We start from the raw sequence: 21,112 nt of genomic DNA, 5'->3' as shown, positions 1-21,112 counted from the left end.
GAAATATAATCAAATCAAGAGTTAGCATCTTCTGACAGCCAACAAACTCTGATTCACAGCCTCAGAAGCGGCTATAAATTGGGATGCGTTCACCAGCGTTCCCCAGTGGACAGAAGAAGCAAACAGAGATTGCCTTGCCTCTCACAACTTAAGTCCTGCAGTTCAAGCTAATTATTAACAGGGCTTCTGGAATCATTTTTTTTTTAAACTGAAGCTTTGATAAGACACTCCAAGGGATCGGGAGGCGAAGGAGACAAGCCATGCAGCAAGAATCCAGGAATCAATATTTGGCAGCCTCTAAAAAAGAAATGTGACTTTTAGCATCTGCTCCACAGGTTTACCATGGCTGGCTGGCATCCAAAGGGTCCGGCGAGTTTATGGGTTTTCTTTTTCCTGCGGTCCGTTTCCGGATTTCACCAGAGTGGAATTTCTGTCTGGGATAAGGACCCTCATTTAAGTCCCGTGAATGAAACTCAGCTGTTCCTGCACGACACCTTCCCTCCACAGTTCCTCTGGGGAGTGGGAACCAGTGCGTTTCAGGTGGAGGGGAGTCAGCAGGGGGATGGAAAAGGTGCCTCAATCTGGGAACACTTCCTCCATTCCAGCTCCAGAGATGCCTACAGGACGGAGGGCTGGAGTGACAGCTACGCGTTTCTGGAAAAAGATTTAGCTGCGCTGAGTTTTCTGAGGGTGTCTTCGTACCACTTTTCCATTTCCTGGCCGAGGCTCTTTCCTACTGGCATGGTGACAGCCGTCAATCAGAAAGGACTCCGCTACTACAACCGTCTGCTGGATGCTCTCGTCCAGAGAGGCATCCAGCCCGTCGTCACTCTGTACCACTGGGACTTGCCGTGGGAGTTGCAGGAAAGATACGGAGGCTGGGAGAACGAGTCCCTCGTTGAGGTCTTCAACGACTATGCCACGTTTTGCTTCCGAGCCTTTGGAGATCGGGTGAAGTACTGGATTACGATGCACAACCCTTATCTCATCGCTTGGCACGGATACGGCACAGGGCTTCATGCACCCGGAGAGAGGCGCGAAGGTGCCGCCTACGTGGTAGGGCACAACCTGATCAAGGTATGGCAGGGAGAGGTTTTTGTCCTAGGAAAGAAAGTCGCAGCAAATCCTAGCAGAAAAGGAAGGTGTAAGAACGGAAAGAGGATGGTGGGAATTGGGCAACCAATGCTTCTCTGCAGTCTTTACCCATGAAGTGTATTTCTTGCTTCCTTGCAGTAATTTCTCTTACCTTTCTAGGGAGAAAATAAATCTACGGCTGGTCTAATTGCAACCATCTGTTTTGCCAGAAAGTCAAGGAGATCACAAATCAGTTGTTAACACCACTACCTTTTAGTTGGAATTGATCTCTTGACAAATCTTCCTTGTCTGCTGAAAAGCTTTTTTTTTAATTTGTCCTTCCCTAATCAGAGTCCTAGAAATGTTGAGACGAGCCCCCCCCCCAAACCGCAGCCGATTGCTCTGGAGTTCAAGCTAAAAGAAGGAATGATAAATACATCACTCTGGAGTGGTAACTTCTCATTCCAGATTGCGGCCACGGCGCTGATCTCACGCCTCTTTTTTTGTTTCCAAGATAAACCTGTCAATATTTACGCAGGTCAATACGACATCAAACTTGTTTCTTCCTTCAGGCATTTCTTTCATCTCGGAAAGAGGGAAAGATTCACTCCCTCGCTTCAGTTGTCTTCCCGAAAAGATGTTGCTCTGTGTGCCTGAATTAACGTTGATCAAATCAGAAAGCTAATTCAAAGATTGCATGAAACCCATATCATCATACTGTGTGTGTGTGGTGTTGTTGTTGTTGTTTTGAGATTTCTCTGCTGCCTACTGGAGTGGACGTTTGGTGCCACCACACTGACCTGGCATTATACGTGAGCAGAGGCGCAGTAATCAGTAATTTATTATTTTCAAGGTAGGGTTTACTACAGGCAACATTGCTTCCATTCCGATCTAAACTCGTTCCGTCCCTTCTAACTACACTTCCCTATCTGAGCCGAGTGCCTTAGAAGGGAAAGAATAGCCACAGAGATATTGCAGCTTTGTGCAATGCAATTAGACTTCCTACACAAAGCCCAGCCTGCCAGTCTTTTCCTGATTCAAAACTAGTAGGTTTTTTTTTAGATCTGAAGGTGGATCTTTTGTTGCGAAGGTTGCACGTTTTACCAAAATTAGACTTTTGGTGCAAGAATACCAACACGTCCATTTCTGGAGGGCCCTCAATATCAGAACTGGAGCTGTTCTACGGCTAGTCCTCGACTTACAACAGCTTGTTTAGTGATCGTTCAAAGTTACAGCGGCACTGAAAAATGTGACTTATGACCGTTTTTCAGAGTTACTCCCTTTGCAGCATTCCCCATGATCAGGTGATCAAAGTTCGGACGCTTTTGGCAGCCGGTTCATAGTTACGACGGGCGCTGTGTCCCAAGGTCACGCGATCCCCTTGGGCGATCTTCTGACGAGCAAAGTCAGTGGGTCAAGCCTGGCTCACGTGAATCAAGATCACGTGAAGTACTAATACCACTTTACAATGCCTTGGTAAGGCCACACCTGGAATACTGCATCCAGTTTTGGTCACCACGATGTAAAAAAGATGTTGAGACTCTGGAAAGGGTACAGAGAAGAGCAACAAAGATGATTGGGGGGCTGGAGGCTAAAACATATAGGGAACGGTTGCTGGAATTGGGTATGTGTAGTTTAATGAAGAGAAGGGTGAGGGGTGACATGATAGCAGTGTTCCAGTATCTCAGGGGCTGCCCCAAAGAAGAGGGAGCCAAGCTATTCTCCAAAGCCCCTGAAGGCAGGACAAGAAGCAACGGATGGAAACTAGTCGAGGAGAGAAGCAACCTAGAACTAAGGAGAAACTTCCTGACAGTTAGAACAACTAACCAGTGGAACCACCTGCCTCCAGAAGTGGTGAATGCTCCAACACTGGAAGTTTTTAAGAAGAGACCGGACAGCCATTTGTCTGAAATGGTATAGGGTTTCCTGCCTGAGCAGGGGGTTGGACTAGATGACCTCCAAGGTCCCTTCCAACTTCTTCTTCTTCTTCTTCTTCTTCTTCTTCTTCTTCTTCTTCTTCTTCTTCTTCTTCTTCTTCTTCTTCTTCTTCTTCTTCTTCTTCTTCTTCTTTTTCTTCTTTTTCTTTTTCTTTTTCTTTTTCTTTTTCTTTTTCTTTTTCTTTTTCTTTTTCTTTTTCTTCTTCTTCTTCTTCTTCTTCTTCTTCTTCTTCTTCTTCTTCTTATTATTATTATTATTATTATTATTATTATTATTATTATTATTTAGCAACCGGGGTTTTACCAGCTTATCAACTGAAGTGATTCCCTTAACGACCGTGGCAAGGAACGATGGTAAAATAACGTCTCACTTAACAACAGAAATTTTGGGCTCAGTTGTGGTCGTAAGTCGAGGACCGTGGAACAGAAGTGCTGATGATGCTGTTGACAGCCACACCGCTAAAAGGTTGACGGGGCGAGAGCCTTGGAAAGAAGCCTAAAACACGGTCACGTCGTTCCCTTTTAGCCTTTAAATCGCCCTTTGTAAACAGCGAAGCGAACGTGCTCACGGAAGGATAAAAAAACTGGCCTGTCTCTTTATAGATGCCCATTTTTTCTCTCATGCTGCCGTGAAGGATTCAGTAACAAAAGCCAACCCTTGACCAGGTGGTGGGAAAATTCCAGGAACCATCCCTAAGAATATATTCAACCTTTCGAGAAGCTGCCACAGGAAACAGAAGATTTGTTGACTCTCGAATGAAGTCAGCTCCGTTGCCAAGTGGAAATTAAAAGGCTTCCATTTAAGCTGCTTAATTAATTAAAGCTTGCGTTGCGGCTGTTTTTCTCTCCCTCTGCACGGGGCGGTGCTTACCCCTTTTAGATGGTTCTTGAAAAAGCTAAGCGTGGTCAAACATGGTTAGTGGTTGGATGGGACCCCAGCCCCTAGATTCCCAGGGCTGTAGGTTACACTTGGAAGATATATATATATATATATATATATATATATATATATATATATATATATATATATATATATATATATGTTTCAAATGTTAACTATTTAGATTACCTTGCTAGGCCCCAAATATGGGGCAAATCTTTATTTCCTGTTTTCAGCCTATCTTGAAGGCCATCGAACAGGCTGTAGTCACACCGGACAGTTCATATATTTGTGTAAATTACTAACAAAGAATTAAAGGGAAACTGAAATGCATTTCTGACTCTTTAGTCTTCATCAGTCAGCTATACCCTTCTGAGATTCGAACCTGGGCTGATTGCATATTAACACTGCCTAATATGCAATCAGCCCAGGTTCGAATCTCAGAAGGGTATAGCTGACTGATGAAGACTAAAGAGTCAGAAATGCATTTCAGTTTCCCTTTAATTCTTTGTTAGTAATTTACACACACACACACACACACACACACACACACACACACACACACATATATATATATATATATATATATATATATATATATAAAAATATATATTTAACTTATTTGTACAACCTGAAGAGGAACCGGAGTGTTCGTTTTTTTGTTAAATGACTTCTAAGCAAGTCACCTTTGCGGTCAACAAAGACTTTAACCCTTTGCCTTTTTGAACTCCATCTGAAGTTGGGTTGCTGAGATTCTCCCTACCTGCCAACAGGCGATCAGATCAGATAAAAATTGTTTTGCCAACATCACCTGGACTTTTTTCTGAGCGTCTGAACTTGGCGGCACCTCGCTGACTTTCTCTGGGTTTGGAAAGAAGCCGGATCAGGCTTGCTTACCCCACTTAGCTCTTGAATGGGAGACTCCAGAAAATAGTTCCTTTGTAAACAAGAATCGTGGGTGGGTGGGTTTCAAGTGCAGGGGGAAACACCCCCTCCCCAAAAGCAGCTTTCAGATGGTTGGGTTGTTAATTAGGTGGACAAGTCTAATAAGAATTGCTTGCCCTGTAGGTATGCTTTGTTAGTTTAACCCCCCGTGCTGCTATTTGTTAAAAAGAGCCTTGGTGGAGCAGTGGGCTAATGCCTCCTTAAGTAACACCAGCTGCCTGCAATTAGTGCAGGTTCGAGTCCCACCAGGCTCAAGGTTGACTCAGCCTTCCATCCTTCCGAGGTAGGTAAAATGAGGACCCAGATTGTTGGGGGCAATTCAGCTGACTTTGTAATAATGCTGCTTGGGGGGAGGCGAAAGCCCTAATAAGCAGGTATATACATAGAATGAAGGCTATTGCTAAGCACATTGATTTGTGCTTCTTAGATTGTAAGCCGCCCTGAGTCTTCGGAGAAGGGCAGGATATAAATGGGATCAAAAAAAAAAAGATGCTAGGTCACGTGTGTCCCATTGGATCATTTTTTTCAGAGATATTTCCTAAACCTAAATGGAATGATTACAGGTGGGCAAAAGGGCAATGGGGACAACTTCCATCTTCTTGACAGCTTCCCCACTGAGGTGCCTTGGGGTAGGAAGCATCGGAAATCTTCCCTTCCCTTCGTCTTTTCTCTTAGACAACAAGATACCTACGTTAGCTTCTTCTCCAGGTAGATCATTGGCACGCAACGCGTCCAAGCCCTGTTCTTAAGCCAGGTGCTCTAGACCTAGTCCAAACTGAAAGAAATGATGAAACAATATTTGTGTAGAAGTGTGGTTTTTTATCAGGCTCAGCTAATCTCAATGTATACATAGATGTACTTTGACAATAAAGATTCATTCATCAGCGATGCCTTATCCAATCGTGTGTTCTAGGAGTCCTGGGTCAATATTGGTCTGATCGGTGAGCAGCTGAGGAGTTATCCCGGCTAGCAAAATGGTGATGGGACCATCTAATCCAAGATGTGGGAAAACTCACCAACTTGGCTCCAAGTGGGAATGAAGTAAACGCACGGAGCATAATAGCACAGTTGCTATGAATAGTTGCAGCCTTTCCTATTGATGATTCCATGGAAATTTTGAAGAAATTTGAAACCACTTGAAGACCAGTTGTGGGGGCAACTGAAGCAAAAGGGGACTGTTGTATCCATGGTACGTGTGTGGTTCTAGCAGGATTGTCCAGCTGAGTAACAGGACGCCGAATAAGATGGACCTTAGATCTGTTAGTGTTATTATCAGCCGATTAAATATCAAATCTTTCCTCAGGGCAAATTCCCACCACAGAAGTGACCTAAAATGGAGCCAAAAGCACTTAAGGAGGGAAAACATCTGAACAGTGTTGTGGATATAACCATGGCTGGTAGCTAGGGCCGCTGTGTGAACTCGATCCATAATAGGTTTATTCAGTATATCTATAACTTAAGACAAACCATAGCTTGGTGTGGTGTCAGCTCTTCCGAGACGTTTCTTACGCAGACCGAATGGAGTCAATTGGTTGGCATCCATTTTCTCTAGATTTTGCTGATAAATGAATTAGGAAAACAATCCCTATGTTTGCCGTGTGACAGTCAGGCATTACTTCACCTGACTACAGGACTTCAGACCGATGAATGATTTACCACTATCTCTTATCCCAAGATATGGAAGAAACTCTACAGAGAAATCTCAAGGATTGTGGGTTGCAGGGCAAATACCCACTCCTTAGATTCTTGCTCATTAAACATTTCCCGCCAAGTAGTAAAGTTGGAGTTGATCGATGGGTAACCAAAACCCATCCCTTCTCTGGGTAGACTGCTCTTTCTAGGTGGAGCCAGGTCCAGATAAACCATCTCAAAAGATCTTATGAATAGACCTGCTTTGCTTCTTTGTACGTTCTTCGATTCCACATCAGGCCCAAGAATTGTTCTTCTGCTATGGCACTCCAGAAGCGGTCAGATTAACCCAAAATGAAGTAACTGGATGCTGAGTAGAGCTCAGAAGACTTTTGAACTGTCGTGGCAAATGGAACACGCAAAAAGCTCCTATTTTGGGATGTGTCTCAGCCATTTTCATGATGCTCCATCCCGTCTTACTTTCCACCTCTTTATTCTCTCCCTCCGTGGAAGGAAGGAGCTTAAAATGTTTTTTTTTTTTTTGGTCAGGGAAGAGAAGAGCGCTTGTTTTGAATTGCTCGCAATATCTTGCAGATAAAAGTTATAATCATTGGAGTTTGCACATGCTCCAAGGTTTCTACTTGGAGTCAGGTATTATCTTGAGTAGATTCTTGGCTTAGTTTCAAATGCAGGACTTGGCTAACTAGCCCAGGTTTTGTTGCACAACAGGGAAGGTGGTGCAAGATAAAACTTTTGCCTTTCCTTGGGCTGTTAAGTCAACACTCAACAGCAATTAACTGTGACATGGCATCTTCCACTTACACAGTACTTGAAAAGGGTTTTAGGGCTATAGTTGTATGCATGCATACCTCAGAATAAGTGTTAGTATCTGCAGGAGTAGGACTTCTGTACAAATACAAGAAATTCAGGGGATAAAAAGGTACATGTGGCTCAGATCTTCTTAGGCAAGAAAATATTGCCATCCATTCTACCATGTTTGGTTGGGGTTTTTTTTGAGAAAATAGTAAGCAGATCTTGAGCATTAACAGATTATGCAAAAAATGAATACAGTTGGTTAATACATTCCCCCTTGTCCTCAAGATGTCAAACTGATGACGGATTAAGAAGCAATTGCAGGTGGGAGGGGCTGTCGGATGAATTAATTTTGGCATCACATCTCCCAGAATTCTTCCTATTGCCCACGAGATTGGGAATTGTAGCAATATATTTGAAATAAATAAATAAATATATTTGAAAAGCACCCACTTCGGAGTGCCTCTGATCAAATCTGAACGGAAGTACAACTCAACACTAGGTTGACTTCAACTCCCAGAATTCCCCAGCCAGGAGGCATTCTGGGAGTTGAAGTCCAACTTCTTAAAAGTGGCCAGGTTTCTGAAGAGCACCCACCACCTTCTCCTCGGTTGATTTCTGACAACCCTTTGTGTCTTTTTTGTGGGTTTGTGGGTTTTGTGTTAGTACTACTTGATAGTGCCCCGGAAAGACCACACTTGGAATATTGCATCCAATTCTGGTCACCACGATGTAAAAAAATATGTTGAGACTCTAGAAAGAGTGCAGAGAAGAACAACAAAGATGATCAGGGGACTGGAGGCTCAAACATACAAGGAACGGCTGCTGGAATTGGGTATGTCCAGTTCAATGAAGAGAAGGATGAGGGGTGACAAGATAGCAGTTTTCCAATATCTCAGGGGCTGCCCCAAAGAAGAATGGGGTCAACTTATTTTCCAAAGGACTTGAAGGCAGGACTAGAAGCAACGGATGGAAACTCATCCAGGAGAGAAGCAACCTAGAACTAAGGAGAAATTTCCTGACAGCGAGAACAATTAATCAGTGGAACAACCTGCCTCCAGAAGCTGTGAATGCTCCAACACTGGAGGTTTTTAAAAAAAGATTGGACAACTATTTGTCTGAAACAGTATAGGGTTTTCTGCCTGAGCAGGGGGTTGGACTAGAAGACCTCCAAGGGTCCCTTCCAACTCTGTTCTTCTTGCCACTTTCCCCCCCCCCAAGCATTCAGAGAAGCACATGTACACCCTGCTATTTTCAGAAAGCAGGGATGCAGAACTTCTTATGGCATTTAATGAGCCGTGTGATTCATTTCTCCATGGCAGGAGGAGGATTATGCTCCATCCCAGAGGTTAACGTGGACATCCAGACCTTAGATAAATGCTTGGGGGGAAAAATAGACGATCAGAATTGGAAACTACAAGAGTTGATAACTAGCATTTTCCACATTTATCATCCTGAGATGTTTTCTCAAGGCTGACAGCTGGTCCTAGTTCCGTTTTTCCATCCTGCCACACATCCTGCTTTGGGAAGGAGATCTATTACGCTGATAAAACTTGCAAAATAAAGGTTTACAGCAGGCTTGCCTGGCTGAGTCATGGATGTTGGAGATGGGGGCACCTGCCGTATTTCTTGTATTTCTTTTCTATATACCCAGCGATCTTCTTTATCCAAAGCAAAACAACAATAACAAAACCCCCAGACACAAATAATCACATTGAAGATGCCTTTGTCTAGTTCAGGGGTCTCCAAACTTGACAACTTTAATGGCTGGCTGAGGAATTCTGGGAGTTGAAGTCCGCAAGCCTTCAAAGTTGCCAGGTTTGGCGACCTCTGACCTAGGGGGAAAAGACCAGCAAATTGCTTCCCTATAAATCAAAATACATTCACCAGTGATAAATACATTTATAACTGACGGTCAGCCTGTTCCTAAGTACTTTTTTTTTGTATTTTATCTGCCACTGTTCCCCAGTAACCTTCACTTTTATAATCGGGGACTCCTGAGGTGCTGAAAATGAAGTGGCCTGGTTCCTTGTTAACATTTGATTTTTAATTTATTTTTTTAAATTGCCTTGTAAATTGGGAAACGTGGTGTGCTGCAAAACCAAGAGCAGGTTTCAAGTGGGGGGAAAAATATGCAACCCTGGACTTTTTTTTTTTTTTTGGAAAATATTTCTACTTTAAAAAGACACGTTGGCGAGAAAGGAAGAGTCCTGGGAATTATAACCTTGAGGATTCTGCATTTATCCTCTGGACCGGGGGTCCCCAACCCCCGGTCCGTGGACCGGTACCAGGCCGCGGCGTGCCAGCAACCGGTCTGCACAAACAAGCAAAGCCCCATTTGCGGGATGCGGGCAGCAGACAAAACCACGCACCCTCCGGTCCGTGGAAAAACCTCTCCACGGAACCGGTCCCCGGTGTCCAAAAGGTTGGGGAACCTCTGCTCTAGTTGCAGTGTGGGGTTTTTTTTTCAAACTGGGCAAATTTGTGTGGACTTCAACTCCCAGAATTTCTCAGCCAGCACACATTCTGGGAGTTGGAAGTCCCAACGTCTTAAAGTTGCCAAGTTCAAAAAACACCGACCGAGTGTACTCCCAACGTGTACCAAAGGCTACTTTGTGAGAACGCCGGAGAAAAGTTCTTAAAAGTCCAAATATATCCAATGGCCCCAAGAGGTCAGGGAACCCCAATGCCAAAGGGAGGGGTTTGTGACAGATTCAGGAGTAAATAATATATTCTGTACTAGATCAAGGGTCTTCAAACTTGGCCCTTTGGTGAGTTGTGGACTTCAACTCCCAGAATTCCTCAGCCAGGCACGTGTGCCTGGCTGAGGAATTCTGGGAGTTGAAGTCCACAACTCACCAAAGGGCCAAGTTTGAAGACCCCTGTACTAACTAGACGATGGGAAGGTGCGGCAACTCTTCCCATTTGATTAGATAAGATGCCCACTTCATCTGCCAAATTTTGCTGCCGTCTTCAAAGCCAGGAAATCTGTATTACGTGTATGTTACACGTAATGATAAGTTTATTCTTCAGAAGCATTCTTGAAGTCTTTCTGTGAAGGACGCCAAAGTGCCCTTCGATGGTGGAACAAGATGGGTGGCGAATAAATTCGATGAACGAATGAAGGTGGGGCCTGCAATAATCACTCTAAGCCAGTGATCTCCATAGGCCTGTCCTCATTGACCCGTTTATAGGCATTTTTCTGCAGAATGTAGCCTGCAGCTTACTGGTTAACTAGAATGCAGAGGAGGTGTTAGTAATTTGGAAATTGTTAATCGTTTTATACTCTTAACTATGTCTTATAACCCAATTTGTTGTAGCACATCGCCAGTTTGATTGATCTCAACAAGTTAAGATCAGACTGAATTAATAGTAGGGGAGGAGAACTGAAGCCGTAGGCTAAATTGTGAAGTTGAAGAAACACCCCCAAAGAATATAGTGGCAAACAAGTTCTGTATTGTTGCCAAGAAAAGTATTTATTTATATTCCATATTTCTAAAGCGCTTATCTCCCTCAAACACGGATGAATGCGTGAAATCATTGAGGATCAACCTTGAGTGGAAACAGGGCTTTTTTTGTCATAGAACGCTCAGAACGGAGTTCCGGCACCTTTTTTGGATGGAACCTTGTAGGGTAGGCAAGGCAGGTTGTATGACATGTGTGAGTTCCGGCACCTTTTTCTTTTACAAAAAAAAAGCACTAAGACTTTATTTTACATTTAGGAATCAGAAGTCTTTATCATAATCCTCCAGAGATCTATCAATAGATTCTTGTAATACCCGTATATACTTGATTTACCAGAGTTGTTCCCAATTTCTGATTCTATTTCTAAGAATGTGGGTTATTTCACGGAGAAATGTACCCGTCACACGGAAATCGCTGATCAATACAATCTTTCTATAGCGGTAAAATTCTACATGAACGAGATAACAGATTTATTATGCTTGAAGCTTTCAGATAATTAACTTGATAAACTGAACACTAGCTCATAAAATCCTGTAATAAACCCATTTGTCTTTTTCGTTAGCTCTGCTGTATCATTAACAATAATTAATACCTGGATTTTAACGTTTGCATCTAACAAATGCATTTGCAGTTCTTAAAAAAAAACCTGCAGCTGACACCTGTAATATATTTAAACCCCAACTGTATTTTTCTCCCTTAGGCTCATGCAAAAGTCTGGCATAATTATGACCGACATTTCCGACCCCAGCAGAGAGGTTTTTTATCCATCACGTTGGGATCTCACTGGATTGAACCGAATAAAATCAACAATGAATCCGATATCAAAAAGTGTCAGCTGTCCATGCAGAAAGTCCTAGGCTGGTTTGCAAAGCCGATACACGGAGACGGAGATTACCCCGAAGAGCTGAAGGTGGAACTTCCTTTTCTCCTCCCCAAAATCACGCCGACCGAAAGAAAACATTTTAAAGGGACCGCCGATTTCTTTGCATTTTCCTTCGGGCCAAATAATTTCAAACCTCCGGGCAAGCTGCCCAAACTCGGGCAAATTTTCTCCCTCGACTTGAGGGGGGTCCTGAAGTGGATCAAAGCAGAATACAATCCTCCTAGGATTTTGATTGCCGAAAATGGCTGGTTCACCTATAAAGATGTACAAACAGAAGATACCACGGCCATTTACGCGATGAAGACTTTTGTAAATAAGGTTTTGCAAGGTGTGTAAAGCGATTTGGGGGGGGAGATTTGAAAGGGGTCAGCCGGGTTGAACGAGGGTCACTGACACGAGACAATGGGAAATCTAATTAAGAGTCAGCTAACTACAGGCAGTCCTCGGCTTTGACAACCGTTCATTTGTGACCGTTCAAAGTTACAACGGCACTTTAAAAAGGGGACCCGTGCCCATTTTTTCACACTTAACAATATTGCAGCATCCCCAAAATTCAGCCGCTTGGCAACCGACTCGTATTTATGACGGTGGTAGTGTCCCAACTTACGTGATCCAAGTTTTGCAGCCTTCTGAGAAGCCAAGTCAATGGAGGATCCGGATTCACTTTACAACGGTGTTATTAGCTTCACGACTGCAGTGGCTCACACTTGACAACCGTGACAAGAGAAGTTGTTTTTTTTATTAAAGAGTTTTACAAAAACAAAATTTTACAATATATCCCCAAATCCCTCCCACCCCAAACCCCCCCACTTCCCCCCCACTTCCCAGAGCTAAATACAGGATTATAGTTACAATAATCATATTCTAAATAAAAATTATGCATAATATACAATTAACCAAATTCATAATGTGCTTTAACTCCCCTTTAATATAACTACAAACAACGTGCTAATAAGAATATCCCACTAAAATCTACTCATAAGCCAAATGGAACTTTTTAGTCCCATATTTGTTCTGAATATAATTTATCCATCTCCTCCAAACTGAAATATATCTTTCCTGTGAATGATCTTTCAAATAAGCAGAAATCTTAGACATTTCTGCAAGATTCGAAACTTTAAACACCCATTCTTCTATAGTAGGCAAACTATCCTTCTTCCAATATTGTCCCACCAGTAACCGTGCTGCTGTTATCATATTCAACATCAAATTAGTTTCTTTAACATCACAATCTACAACAATACCCAATAGAAACAATTGCGGAGAAAACTTTATCTTTCTCTTAAAAATCTTTTGAATGTTCCACCAAATTTTAATCCAAAAAGCTTTTATATTTCTACAAGTCCACCACATGTGAAAATAGGTAGCTTCTAAACTACCACACCTCCAACATTTAGACTGTAAATTAGGACACATGTTGGACAACTTCTTGGGATCCAGATGCCATCTATAAAACATTTTTTAAAAATTTTCTCTTAAGTTTTGAGCCTGAGTAAATTTAACATTTCTGACCCAAATTATCTCCCAGGTGTCCAACGAAATTGGTTCCTGAATATTTTGTGCCCACTTGATCATGCAGTCTTTTAGAGAAGTTGTAAAATGGGGGCAAAGCTCACTTAACAGATTTAGCCATAGACATTTTGGGCTCAATTGTGACCGTTAAGTCGAGGACTGCCTGTATATAGGATGATAAATTCATGACGGGTAGCTAACTTTGCAGAATGTAGGTACAGGTAGCATCAGCTAAAAGACCAGCAGGTGAAATCTGAAGCTTGCAAATTTTCTTCTCTCCCACTGCAATCCTAAAGAAAATCCCTCCAGTCCATTGGAAGGAAACATCTGGGGACAAGTGGTTGACGATATATATTAGGTGGGATCATCCATGGGCCTTGAGCTAAATTAAAAGCTCTTGGAAGCGATTAGTCTAGATCAGTGTTGCTTAAAAGTACGGTCCAAGGGCTACTGAGGATCCCCCAAGACCATCTCAAACATCTGCAGGGTCAAAATTATTTGCCAGACATTGAAGATATTTGCAAAAATTTAAAACAAACGTCCCTCTTCTCGTTATTTGTTAAAAATATATAGGTTTTTTTTTTAATGAAAAACACTTCTATGTTAGTATCTAATAAGTTTTTGATCTTTATCCGATTCAGTAAATGTTCTACAAATGGGTCTATTTTGATTTTTGATGTGCTAAACATTGATAAAATGCACCCTATGTAAACAAAAGCTGTTTTGGGGTCCTCTGCAATAATTTTTAGAAGTGGGAAAGAGTCCTGATAGCAAAAACCTGAAAAAAAATCACTGGTCCAGATCTTTGATGATAAAAATAATCCGTGCCTTCCTTAAGTTGCTTTCCAGAAAGTGGGAGGGAAAAAGGGGAATTAAGTGGAAAGATATGAGGTGGACCAGACTAATGTGATCCCATCCAGTTAGTCTTGAAGAAACAGCTAGGTCAGGGGTAGGCAACCTCGGCTCTTTTATGAGTCGTGGACTTCAACTCCCAGAATTCCTGAGTCAGCATATGCTGACTCAGGAATTCTGGGAGTTGAAGTCCACGACTCATAAAAGAGCCGAGGTTGCCTACCCCTGAGCGAGGTAAACACACCAGGCAGTTGCTAAGAGAAATAAGTTCTTTCCAACCCTTCTTACTGGCTTAACGTTTGTGATGAGTGCATGGCATAGTTAATTGGATATTTATTTATTTGTTTGTTTGTTTGTTCGTTTGCCTTACCGCAGCTATTAAATACGATCAGATTGATGTGTTTGGTTACATGTCTTGGTCTCTCTTGGATGGATTTGAGTGGCAACAGATGTTCAACACCCGGCGAGGATTGTTTTATGTAGACTTTAATAGTAAAGAGAAGGAGCGGATCCCCAAGTCCTCTGCATTTTATTATAAGCAAATTATCCAGGAGAATGGCTTTCCTGCGGAAGAATCGACCCAGACTTTGCAAGGCCAATTTCCTTGGGACTTTTCCTGGGGCATCACCGAATCCGTTATCAAGGTAAGCAACCTAAAGTTTAAGCATCCCAACTAGTTGGGACGGATAAAATTAATTAAAAACATATCTAAGAGTCTTCCCCAAATGTTGCAAATATTACGTCAGAATGCCTCCTTATCCCCCCTCAATGGTTGTAATTATCCTTTATAAATCTGAGGGTTGTTTTTTTTAAAAAAAAATCCAGATCCTTTATTAATGTCGATGTCCCAAACCATAGGGTTTTTTTTAAGGTCTTTGCTCTAAAACAACAGCAACAGACATGCAATTTTAACGTAAATCAGAAGATTATAATTTGAAACACACATTCCTCAAAGGCACAAGGCACAAAACCAGTATTAGGTTGAGGCTGTAAAGAGCGTCAAGTGAAAGTCTCAATACTGGAAAGCATTCTTACTTTGTAGATTATTCTTACGGCATAAATATGTTCAAGGGATGGGAGAGGTTTCCACTGAGAAACCCATTATCCACCTCAGGCTTAGCAAGATAAGAGTACATTAACTGGTGGAGCAACCAGTGGCTTCCCATTTCTCTTTGAAGACCAAGCAATCTCTTCCAGAACAGGCTGAACACCGTTCGTCTACGTGAGCGAAGACCCGCCAAAAAGACCCTCGACCTGGCCTAGATATATGGATTTCTTGTCCTTCGTGCAGTATGTTGTTGTGTCCAAACCCTCCCGGGCCTCTGATGGATGGGGAGAGGAGGCAAAACTTGAGTGTGATTTGCAGACTTGACATCCCAAGCTCATCTTTTCATACGGCCCGGTCTAGATCTCTTTTTAACATTCGTCCATGACTTTCCACGAGGGTTGAATCAGAAGATGGAGCAGTAGCTTTAGAGGTGGCCTCAGAAGGGCCGCACTCTGACCATGCCCTGCATTAGAGGAACAGACCGGGATGCCAGAAGCCCTCCGTCTTAATGCTCTCAAAACACAGCCATGACGTAAAACGGGCTGGACGCTTTGGATATTTAAAAACTCTACATGTCATCTGCCGGCATGGCCGGCGTTAAAACGGGATGTGGGTAATTGTGTCAGTTGTCGTCCTGAAAAGAATTCCAGGGAAAAAGCCCCTGGGTTACTGCAGCCAGTGGCAGGCCCTTCTCAACCACGGGAAGAAGTTGCCATGGACTTTCTGCTATAAAGGTCTATTTATAGTAGACCTCCCTGAAAGTAGAAGAAATCCAGCCATCCAGACTGTGATAGACCTGTTTTCAAAGCAGGCTCACTTCATCGCCTGCAGAGGACTCCCGTCTTGAAACATACTTACCGGTTGCATGACGCCCCTAAGCGAATAATTTTGGACAGGGGGGTGCAGTTCACAGCTAGGTTTCGGAGGAGTTTGCTTAAATGAATTAGATCATCTCAAGGTGTATAACTGCTCAGGTCAACGTCCCAAATCTAAAATAACGACTCCTAGATGTATTGGGAAGGAGGACAGCCACGTCTGTAAATCAATGCTCCTCTCTTAATCTTAACTCTCGTTCACAGGCGGAGTCCTTACCTTCTTCTCCTCAGTTCTGTGACCCCAACCTGTATCTGTGGAATGTCTCCGGCGACGGAAAATTCTACCAGGTGAAGGGAGTGAAGTTGAAAACCCGGCCAGTTCAATGCACGGACTTCACCAGCCTTAAAACCCATCTTCAGCTGCTATCAAGAATGAAAGTCACTCATTACCGATTCGCCTTCAATTGGTCCCTGCTCCTCCCCAGCGGCGACCCGTTGTCCCTTAACCGGCAAGTCCTTCGGTATTACCGATGTCTGATTAGTGAGATGCTCAAGCTCAACGTGAAGCCCGTGGTCACCTTGTACTATCCGACCCACCAGTCCTTAAGCCTGCCGGGTCCTTTACTTCAACACGGCGGATGGTTGAATCGAACCACCGTTCGGGCATTTAAAACTTACGCAGAAAAGTGCTTCCAGGAATTTGGAGACCTGGTTAAATTCTGGATCACCATCAACGAGCCAAATCGATTCGGTGACGTTTACAACGGCAGCGGCAACAACACGTACCAAGCGGCTCACCACCTGCTGATGGCTCACGCCGCGGCGTGGCAGGTCTACGATAAGCAATATCGGTCTTTCCAGAGGGGTCAGGTGTCCCTGTCTCTGCACTGCGATTGGGCGGAACCGGCCAATCCTTACCTCGACAGCCACTTGGAAGCGGCCGAGAGGTTCCTCCAGTTTGAAATGGCCTGGTTTTTAGACCCTCTGCTGAAGACCGGGGACTATCCCGCCGCCATGAGGAACTATCTTGTGTACAAAAAACGCCAAGGCCTCTCCAGTTCATTTTTGCCCTTTTTCACAAAGGAAGAGAAGCGACTGGTCCAAGGGGCCGCCGATTTCATCGCCCTGAATCACTTCACCACGAGATTTGTGGCCTACGAGTCGAAGAACGGGAGCCGGTACGAATTGGACCAGGACATTCAACTCGTGCAAGATTTCACCTACCTCAGTTCCCCCCTTCGCTCCGCGGTGGTGCCTTGGGGGTTACGCAAAGCCCTGAACTGGATCAGTCGACGTTACAGGAAGATGGACATTTATCTCACGGCTAGCGGAATCGAGGATCCGTCCAACGACAACGACGAGCTCCGAAAATACTACATCGGGAAGTACGTGCAGGAGGCCTTTAAAGGTGAGGAGATGGTGACCGACGCTCATGCCGATAATTCAGAAGTGTCCTGTGATTGGTTTGGCAAAGGGCTGCTTGATTGCATCTCCTTTGCGCAAAAGGGATGAAACTGCTTCAAGGAAAGACACACTATTTTTATAGACTGGAATAACGGTGAGGCTTCCTGTAGTGGGCGAGTCTACTGCAGGGGTCTTCAAACTTGGTGGCTTTAAGATTGGTGGACTTCAATTCCCAGAATTCCTCAGCCAGCCAGGGCTGCCTGAGGAATTCTGGGAGTTGAAGTCCACCAGTCTTAGCCGCCAAGTTTGAAGACCCCCGGTCTACTGGATGGCCATTTTTAGCATAAAAACATCACACTGGGGACAGGAATCCGAAGAGGTCTACTAAGCAGTGTATCAGACCCGACACATTTTCATTAAAAGGCATAACCTTTTGTAAGGAAAGCATCTTGATTATGGAGATTATGGGTACACACAAGATTACGGGTACCATGTCAATTAATGATTGTAGTTGTAATGGGTAAAAAAACCCCAACACCTCATCTTCTTGATTTTTGGCTGCCAGACTAACACGGCTTCCCTCCTGCAGTGTCTGAAATGGGAGCAAAGGATTCATTCGCACATGTTGTGCTGTGCTCAGCACAACAGTGGTGTGTTTAAATTGTCCTTTACACTTCAGGTCCCAAAGGAGGGTTCCCATCCCTACTGCTTTCCAGATGTGTTAAACGATGTGTGTTGTGCTGGCTGGATTGTCTAGCATTTCTGCTGAGCCGTAAATTGAAAATGTTCGTTCCCATTATATTCAGCAAATCCAGGGCAAACATCACCCCCACCTCCACCATCCTTTACTACAGGTAGTTCATTTCTGTAGAATTGTACACAATTCTGCCCAAAGCAATTTTTTTTCACAGCTGTAAAGCTGATTCCAGCAACTGTGTTTTCCGAGTGATACTGTCATTTTTCATCAGTTGATATATATATATATATATATATATATATATATATATATATATATATATATATATATATATAAAAATATCTATGTATATATGTATGTATCTGTATGTGTGTGTGTGTGCGCACGCTAGTCGCTTCCAACTCTAGGGGCGGTGCTCATCTCCGTTTCAAAGCCGAAGAGCCAGTGTTTGTCCGAGGACGTCTCCGTGGTCATGTGGCCGGCATGACTAGACGCCAAAGGCGCACGGAACGCTGTTACCTTCCCACCAGAGTGGTCCCTATTTTTCTACTTGCATTTTTTACATGCTTTCGAACTGCTAGGTTGGCAGTTCTGATCGACAAGCTTAGCATCCTAACCCAGTGAGCCACCGCGTCCCTTTTATATATATATGTGTGTTTGTGTGTGTGTGTATATATATATATATATATTTGTTTAAATTACTAATATATGAACTGTCCGGTGTGACTACAGCCTGTTCGATGGCCTTTGAGATAAGGCTGAAAACAGGAAATAAAGATTTGCCCCATGTTTGGGGCCTAGCAAGGTAATCTAAGAGTTAACATATGACAAATATATATATATATGTATATATATATACTGTATGTATACATATATATGTATATATACCTGTGTGTGTATATATGTGTGTGTCTGTGTATATATATATGTATGTATGTATGTATGTACACCAGACTATTCCATCCAAAAATAAATTTAGCTTGATATAGCAAAATCTACAAAACTATAGCCAGAGCAATAAAATACAAAACTAGTATCTTTTCAGCAATCGTATCTTTATCACTTTGACTTTGAAATATGTGATCAGAAATCAAGACTAATAACGAAAGACATTTCAGTCCAAACCATCTCACAGTGTTGGATCTTGTGAAGATGGCAGGAGGAAGAAAAAAAATAATAGGTGTGCTTGAATAAAGACAAGATAAAAATAGATAAAATAAAAATGATAGGACGACAATGCTGGCCGCTCCTCACTTAACAAATGCAAATGTAAGAATCTGATCCAAGGGGTTGAATAAAGGTATAGTTTTTCTGATTATCACACTTGATTCTACTTAGCAGAATGAGAACACCCCCAGATAAAGCTGTGAAGGTTTAATGTAATTTAGCTTTGTACTCTTGCTCAGCTCTGGCTATGGGGAATAAATCCAGTGGCTTTTCGGTTTAATCTATTGCCAAAGATTATGGCGAAAGTCCTAGCAACTTGAAGGATTGATTTATGAAAAGAACGTGAAATTCTGCAAAAAGCTCTGTATTTTAACTGTGAGGGATAACAAATGGGATTAAAAGATGAGAGGTAGCAGAAGAGAGTGAGGGAGCGGGATTAGGAATATATTAAGAAGTGTCATCTAAGCAAATGACCAACAAATCTTTGGTGTGGTCAAAGCTTAACAAACCTTTCTATTTCTGAGGATTACAGTCTACCAAATGCCAAGAAAATTATAGGGTTATACAGGTAGTTCTCGACTTACGACCACATTTGAGCCCAAAATTTCCGTGGTTAAGTAAGACATTTGTTGAGTGAGTTTTACCCCATTTGACGACCTTTTTTGCCATCGTTGTTCAGCGAATCCCTGAAGCTGATAAGTTAGTAACACGACTGTTAAGTGAATCTGGCTTCCCCATTGACTTTGCTTATCAGGTGGTCACAAGAGGAGAATCACGTGACCTGGGACAGTGCAACTGTCATAAACTAGTCAGTTGCCAAGGCTTTGCATTTTGATGCTGCAGTGGTTATGAGGATGCTGCAGTCACTTTTTCCGGTGCCGCTGTAACTTCAAACTGTTGTTAAGTCGAGGGTTAGCTGTACGCAACTATTATTTAAGGAGAGGAAGAAAATGATAAAAACGACAAGCGAGAGAGGACAAGAATTATTTTTAAGAGACCGTAAGTAAAGCAATGTTCTGCCTCAAAGTAATCTATGCGGTGTGACAAGAAACCACAACGAATACGAAGATGTTCTCTAATTCTTGAAAGCTTCTAGAAAAAAATGTTAATTGTATTATTAACGGCACCAACAAAATACTTTAAAAAAAAACCTTACAGAAATCCAGGCAAGGTTGTTCCTTCAGGGGACAAAAAAAAAGTTTAAATGAGTTTACACCCATTTTCTTTTTCTTTGCCAAATACTATGGAACGGCTTTTCGGTTCATACAGAAGTAAACAATTAACCTGAGGTTTGTTGTGTCCCTTTTCAGCTTACCACATCGACAAAGTCAACCTCAAAGGCTACTTTGGATTTAAGCTGACGGATGAAGTCGCCAAACCCAAAATTGGATTCTTCACTTCCGAATTCCAAGCCAAGGCCTCCGTCCAATTCTACAACCGGCTGATCTGCAGCAACGGCTTCCCCATCGAGCCTACAAATAAATGCGGCCCACCAACGGAAACGGCTTCCTGCACGCTCTGCCTGATTTTCGTTCAGGGAAGGCCCCTAATATTCCTCGGATGCTGCCTTTCGGTGATACTAATGACGCTTCTAAGCATTGTCGCTTTTCGTAAGCGAAAGAAAAGAAAACAACATTGGTCAAAATCCTTCCAGCACTTTGGCGTTTCTTTTGAAACCAAACCTAAGAAAGTTCCCAGCCAGATTTAGAACTTGTTTTCTTTCTCCCATTTCTCAACGAGGATCAGAAAAATTAGCGGATACCTATGATTGGAATGCCAAAATCAGGATTCTGACACAGAACCACACTTTGGGTTTTTACAAGGACTCGCTCTACATTCTCATTCCCTGCCTTAAGATATTTCTGGCTGCTTACTACAGAGAACTTCAACTGAGCCTTATTCACTTCCTTCAGCCTCTGATTAATATAGATCAGGGGTCTTCAAACTTGGCCCTTTTATGACTTGCGGACTTCAACTCCCAGAATTCCTCA

At 42.8% G+C, this 21,112-nt stretch overlaps 1 protein-coding gene across 1 annotated transcript; it reads left to right on the top strand.

Moving 5' to 3' along the window:
* Positions 1-342: 342 nt before the first annotated feature.
* Positions 343-20,829, top strand: KLB (klotho beta; the record flags this gene model as incomplete). Its single annotated transcript, XM_083368061.1, has 5 exons — positions 343-1,077; positions 11,444-11,954; positions 14,366-14,634; positions 16,118-17,261; positions 20,432-20,829. The coding sequence occupies 5 exons, from the start codon at positions 343-345 to the stop codon at positions 20,827-20,829; spliced, it is 3,057 nt and encodes a 1,018-aa protein (XP_083224187.1).
* Positions 20,830-21,112: the final 283 nt, after the last annotated feature.

This window comes from Vipera ursinii (genome assembly GCF_947247035.1).
Source record: "Vipera ursinii genome assembly, chromosome: 7".
Taxonomy (NCBI): domain Eukaryota; kingdom Metazoa; phylum Chordata; class Lepidosauria; order Squamata; family Viperidae; genus Vipera; species Vipera ursinii.
The sequence above is the reverse complement of the archived record's forward strand: the minus strand, read 5'-3'. Positions and strand labels throughout refer to the sequence as shown.